We start from the raw sequence: 6,482 nt of genomic DNA, 5'->3' as shown, positions 1-6,482 counted from the left end.
CGAGACTGGGTGGGACTCCACGCGGGAAGGCCCGCGGGGGAGGCGGCTGTCCACGCCCCCCCCGACTCGGGCGTGGTTTTGGCGGCCCCGTCGCGCAGGGTCCGCGGCGCCGCGCTTGAGATCTGACAGCCCAGCCCGGACTCCCAGCACGACCGCGGGGCACAGGGTGCGAGCTCCACCTTGTGGCGCCTCAGGGACTCCTCCGCAAGGGAGGCTGAAGCCACCGCGTGTGGGGTGTTGAGAGGATTCGTCATCAAACACCCACAACCTTGACTTGCACATGCTGAAGGTTAAACTCCCGGTTAATGTTTGCCGAAGAGAAATCTCAAGCTTCCTTGCTCAAGGATAATAATTAGTGTCTGGGGAGCCCACGCACTGAGGGGAGGGGGGGGAGCTGACTCCAGCAAGGTGTCCAGGCGGCATAGGGGGCGGGGGGAGGAAGGCGGAGTGGGTGCTACTACAGCAGTGGATCATCTCAAGAGATGCAGAAAGGCGAGCACTTGGCAACTGCTAATATTTTATCTTGCGTATTTTTCCTTAAAAACACATGACGCTTCAAAAGTTCAGAGCAACGAAAATAAAACCCAAGCAGGAGCGAGAGGAATGCTTGCGGTCTGTGTCCTGTCGCCGTCGTCGCTCAGATGACTTCCTAGGGTGACTTTCGGGTCTATGTTTCCATGACCACAAATAGCATCTTTGGCAGGTCTGGTTTCGATTTGACCTTAATCGACCTCCTGGATTCACGCAGGACCTGAGAAGCCCTAAGAAATGAAAGATTAATCCGGCCCAGTGGATCCGCTAGTTGCTCACCTCACAAAGTCCGCTGGACTGGACTCATCTTGTTTCCGGGGCCAGCGCGGCCTCGCACACAATGTATGCTTGGGCTGCAACCCGAGACCCGCTCTCCCATCCGGGTTCCTACTCCGCGGCTCTGCGGGAGACGGACAGATGAGAGCGCTCCGGAGACTGGTGGGTCGGCCTTTCATCCCTCCGAATCCTGCCCCTCCTCCGGGGGAAGGGCGGAGACACCTGGGCGGGAGGAGCGTGGGGATGTCCGCGCAGAATCAAGGGCTCGGCCTCAGAGTGCCCGGGGACGGGGCCCTCCCGGGGACAGGGGTCTCCCGGAACCTGACAGAGGGCGGGGGCGCCAGATGGAGGTGAGAGGCGGCCCCGAAGAGGGGCCGGAAGGGGCGGCGGCGGAGATCCAAAGAAGGGTGCGGCAGGGACCGGCAGAAAGTCGGTCCGAAGGCCGCAGCGGAGCAATGCACGGGGAACCAGGGCCGGGATTTCGGGCGAGTCCGAGCTCGTTGATCAGAGCCGCCTGCCAAGACCTGCGGGGGGTGGAGGCAGGCTTTGTTGGGCGAGAAGTCCCCGGATCGGAGCTCCCTTCCGGTCTGCAGAGGTGGGCCCGGGCTGGTCTTCGGAGCTGCAGAAACGGGGGGATGGAGGATGCGCGCGAGCCGCCTCATCCCCAATATAGCCTCGGACCCTGGAGACCAGCTCGCGGGCCCCCCTACCCCTCACTCCCTGTGCGCCTGCGCGCGCGTAAGGTGCGCCTTGCCCCAGCCTTCGCAAGCGCCCACCGCACATTCGTCTCGCCTTCCCCTCGGGTCTGCTTCGGGCGAAGGTCTGGCTGGGGCGCAGGGTGCTGGACCTGTCCCCCACTAGCATCACTTAGGTTCTCGTGCGGGCCGGACAGCGCCCCCAGACTCAGCAGCCCCTGGCCACTGCACCCGCTCCTCTTCCTTTCCGGGGCCTGTTTCCCACCTTCGTCTCCTCCACGCTCCCCCTAAACTCCGTCTCCATTCACCTCCTGCTTCACCCAGGGAGCCAGGCATCCGGAAGCGCAGGTCCACAACGCCCACCACCCCATCCCTGGGGGCTCCCCGCCAGGGCCAACCCCCCGCGGAGTCCCTTCACACCCCTGCACGGCGCCTCCCCTCATCTCCTTGGTCTTCATGCTGGCGCCCCCCTCAACTCCGGGTGCCTTCCCGGAGCACACCCCAGACCCCGGCCCCTCCCCTTCCCCCTTCTCTGAGTGTCTGCAGCAGCTGACACTCTACGTGTTCTCCTTGCTCATTTGTTACTGCCTGTCACTCTCCCGCTGGAAGAAAAGTTCCTTGAGATTCCAGGTTTCGTCTCTTTGGTTCACTGCTGTATCCCCAGCACCTAGAACCGTAGATTTATTGCCCAGAATGGGAAGGCAAGCCATCTTTACTCACTGAATGACTCCTCGCTACCATAGCTAATGTTTGAAGGCTTTCATGACCAGTCGCCGCAGGCCTAGGTGGTCTCCATGCACGGTCTCGGGGAATTAAGTAATTTATGCTGCCTTGGCAACCTGCCGGCCTCCTCCTTGCCAGGTGGGCTCAGTTCTCACCGGGTGACTTGCAGCTTCCTGTGGATCTGCCCACCCAGTGGGACTCTCACGGGCAGGCAGCCCATTAGGGAGCTTCTGCGTGACTCCATCGGGATCGGACTCCCGGGTTCCCACCTGGCTTCCCTCTGTGGCTTCCCGCTTGGGAGGAAGTCACTTAGCCTTATAGGAACTTGGCGGCCGGCCAGGGTGCCCGGCACAGAGCTGCCCGCAGACTGGTGGCAACATCCTCGGCAGGGTCCTGCCCTGGGAGCCTATTCCCCCACCTCCCCACCCCAGCGCAGTTTCTCACCATCTGGTAGAAGCAGATCTGTTTCCAGCCCTCCATCGCCCCTACCCGCCCCCCGTATCTGCCCCCCAGCTCAGTTCCTGGCTGGATCAGGCACACGGTATTCCACAGATGAATGAGTAAGTAGCCTTCAGGTTCTGGAAATTTTTCACAAAGTCCTGAGCCAAACATCCTTCTGCCATGAAACTTGTATTTAAATATTTTAAAAGTTATAAATATGACACAGTACTTTATAGCTGGGCGACAATTTTCCAGAACATGAAAGGTAGTATAGAGTTATTGGGAAAAGATCAACAATCCGATTTTTGTACAGTTAACGCTTTGTGAGTGTCTCGTCAAACATCTGAGGGAAGCAGGTCACTGCTCTCTGGGAGAGTGGAGAACCTTCAGTGTGTACTGAGCTTTCAAAAGATTTAATGAGCATGTGTGTGCGTGTGTGCATGCTAAGTTGCTTCAGGCGTATCCGACTCTGTGCAACCCCACAGACTGTGGCTCACCAGGCTCCTCTGTCCATGGGATTCTCCAGGCAAGAATACTGGAGTGGATTGCCATGCCCTCCTCCAAGGAATTTTCCTGACCCAGGGATCGAACCCAGGTCTCCTGCATCTCCTGCAGTACATGCGAATTCTTTACCGCTGCGCCAGCAGGGAAGCCCCTTAATGAACATACTCTTTTGTAATCAAAAGGGACAAGACGGGGATGTCCCTGGTGGCCCAGCGGTTAAGACTTCACCTTCCAACGCAGGAGGTGCTGGTTTCATCCCTGGTCCTGGGAGCTAAGATCCACATGCCTCTCAGCCAGAAAAAAAAAAAAAAAACCCAAACATAAAACAGAAGCAATGTTGTAACAAATTTAATAAATACTTTAAAGAAATGACCCACACCAAAAAAATCTTTAAGTGGGGGGTGGGAGGGAGACTCAAGAGGAAGGGGATATAGGTATGCTTAGAGCTGATGCACGCTGTTATGCAGCAGAAACCAACACAACATTGTAAGGCGATTATTCTCCAATTAAAAATAAATTTTAAAAAGTGTAAAAAAAATCTTAAAAAAAATTTATATATAAGAGGCAAACTCTAAACAGATGGTGAATCCCTAGGAAAGCTTACCAACCTAACGACGGGGCGTCAGGGCTCTGAGCCTCCTGGGGGTGCCCTGGGGAGTCGCCCGCCTGTCTAGGGGTGCTGCTCCAGGACGAGAAGATGCCCTCTTGCTGTACCAGCTGTGTGTGCGCCGGCTGCCCCCGCCTGGAGGTCGCCACCAGCATCAGCGGGGCTCCGGCTGCTCTCTGCGGCTCAAGGTGCCTCCAGGTCCCCACACATGTAGGTCCACATGGCCCCTTCTCTTAACAGAGGGGGGTGCCCGGCCAGTCTGTGGAGAAGCTTCACAGAGCTTCACCCCCTGGGGCCCCAGCTCAGGGTGTTGTCCCCTGAGCCACAGCAGGCGTGCCCGGGGGGCAGCTGGGCAAGGGTAGGGGTAGGGCACTGGGAATGGCTGTCCATCTCAGGAAAATGCCATCAGGGCCGAGGGGCAGTGGGATCCCGGGCTCAGAACAGAAGGCGGGGGACACCTCTGCTACCTGCTCCATGCTGTGTGACGGAGGCAACTTTTCTCTGCCTCCGTTTCTTCATCTGCAAAGCGGGGACGTCACCACCACCAGCTTCAGACAGATCGCCGTGCTGGGACTGGTGGGCTGCAGCCCCGCGGAGGGAGGTGGGGGCTGCCGTCGGCCACTGGGTCCTCTTCTTTCTCCTCAGGCTCAGGGCAGGGTCCTGCTCCTGACCATCTGTGCGGCTGGTATTGGTGGAACTTTCCAGTTCGGCTACAACCTCTCCATTATCAATGCCCCGACCTTGGTACGTACCCTGAGTGCCCACTGTCACCACCCCAGCGTCAACAGTGGCCCACGTCACATCTTCAGGCCGCCATCCGCTTGGTGGAGCTTCCTCCCACGCCTCCAGCTCCACTGGGCTGTTCCCCAGGCCCTGCGAGTTCAAATCCAGCTCTGCACTCTCCCCTGAAACTCACATGTGCTCCGTGTCTCTGATGTCAGCAGACAATTCCCCCTGTGCCCCCAGGGAGGAGGTCCACCCTGACTCTGCCCTCCCTCCTGGAAAAACACAAAGTCCTTCCTGACTATCTCTGGCTTCCAGCCATTTTTCCTTGGGTCTCTGCCATGATCCTAGTTCAGACCCATCTTTCCTGCCTGGATCACTAGCCCCGCCTCCCCACTGGCCTCCCTGCCTTCAGCCTCTCCCCTTGTAGGTCCTCTCAAGTCTGATCAAACCACTGCCCTGCTCGGAAACCTTCTGTGACTCCCAGTGCCCATAGGAGTAAGGACAGACTCATCTACCTGAGGGCTTCCCTGGGGGTTCAGATGATAAAGAATCTGTCTGCATTACGGGAGACCCAGGTTCAATCCCTGAGTCAGGAAGATCTCCCGGAGAGGGGAATGCCAACACGCTCCACTCTTCTTAGCTGGAGAATTCCATGGACAGAGGAGCCTGGCGGGCTACAGTCCATGTGGTCTCAAAGAGCCAGACATGACTGAGAAACTAATACACACACACACACACACACACACACACATCTACCTGAAGTCCAAGGGCCCCTGGGGTCCGAACTTGTCCACCTGTCTCCCGCCTTGATTCCCCCAACTCTGTGCCCAGAGCAGTTAAACACAGACCCCACCCCCACCCCCGTGGGCCAAGCCCTCCCTGCCCCTCCTGCAGAAGCCCCTCAAGAGCCACCCAGATGCCATCACCTGCCTGAAGCCTTCCTTCAGCAAGCTCCCAGCTGGACTAAGCCTTCTGCTGGTCCCCTCTCAGGGTCCCATTGTCTCTGAGTCCCCAGCAAGCTCGCCAGACCTGTGCCCATGCTCAGCAAGTGCCTGTGGAAAGGCAGCGTCTCTCAGCCCCAGTGATAGAAGCCGCCTCTAACCCACCTGACTGAGAAGGTCATGTGTCCTGTCACACAGCTGGGGCTGTAGGAAAAAAGGTCCCAGGATGGAACTGGTGCCCTCCCATCCCTTTGAGGTTAGGGTTAGGGTGCAAGAGAGCAGCTGTCAGCGGACTCACTTCCCATCCAGGAATGGAGCCCGGGGGACAAACGCCCCTCCGGCCTCCTCTGATACCCTGCTGATGCTCGCCGACGGCCAAGTCGATCAGAAAGCTGGCCCGTGGGGGAGCCCGCTGATGTGGGCCAGGTGGGATTGGGGGAGAGACGGGGCTGATCCTGGGCTCGGAGGGGCCACATCGACACTGGCCGGCTCTGAGCTCCAGGATGGCACACTGCAGCAAAGACGGCACAGCGCCCCGCACTCAGGGGAGTTCCGTCCCCCAACAACGGGCAGGGTGGCTGGGGAGGCTTCCTGCCCTGCGGAGGCAGGGCCTGGGGAAGAAGGCCTGTGGTGGGGGTGCTGACCAGCATCTGCATCCACAGTACGTTCAGGAATTCACCAATGAGACGTGGCGGACGCGAACTGGCCAGCCGCTGCCTGACCACCTGGTCCTGCTCGTGTGGTCCCTCATCGTGTCCCTGTATCCCCTCGGGGGCCTCCTGGGAGCGCTGCTTGCTGGGCCCCTGGCCGTCACGCTGGGAAGGTGAGTGCTTCCCGTGGACCCCCAAGTGCCTCTCAACAAGGGGCAGCCCGGTCCATGGGCTGAGGGGGGGGGCAGGTCACCCAGCAGGCCCAGGCCCGGGTCAGCTCTGCACCGGCCCCCGGCTCTGCCTGCCGTGTCACCGAGAAGCCCACATTTCCCAGGGACGTGGTAGAGGGAAGAGTCCGTGCTGGGAGGGAGAGAGGACCCACGTCTGA

The 6,482-nt window shown here is 59.2% G+C and overlaps 1 protein-coding gene across 3 annotated transcripts in view; it reads left to right on the top strand.

Annotated features, from left to right (window-relative positions):
• Positions 1-322: 322 nt before the first annotated feature.
• The window catches only part of SLC2A11 (solute carrier family 2 (facilitated glucose transporter), member 11), a 10,330-nt gene continuing 4,170 nt past the window's right edge, over positions 323-6,482 (top strand). The window contains exons 1-3 of one of the 3 annotated variants that reach the window (XM_010847068.1): positions 323-969; positions 4,423-4,521; positions 6,107-6,267. In XM_010847068.1, the coding sequence (XP_010845370.1) occupies positions 949-969; positions 4,423-4,521; positions 6,107-6,267 (281 nt within the window). In that variant the 5' untranslated portion in view covers positions 323-948. The other 2 variants (XM_010847085.1, XM_010847078.1) reach the window with 2 other exon arrangements.

This window comes from Bison bison, unplaced genomic scaffold (genome assembly GCF_000754665.1).
Source record: "Bison bison bison isolate TAMUID 2011002044 unplaced genomic scaffold, Bison_UMD1.0 scf7180017849360, whole genome shotgun sequence".
NCBI lineage: Eukaryota > Metazoa > Chordata > Mammalia > Artiodactyla > Bovidae > Bison > Bison bison.
Note: the sequence above shows the minus strand (reverse complement) of the source record. Positions and strands in the feature narration are given on the sequence as shown.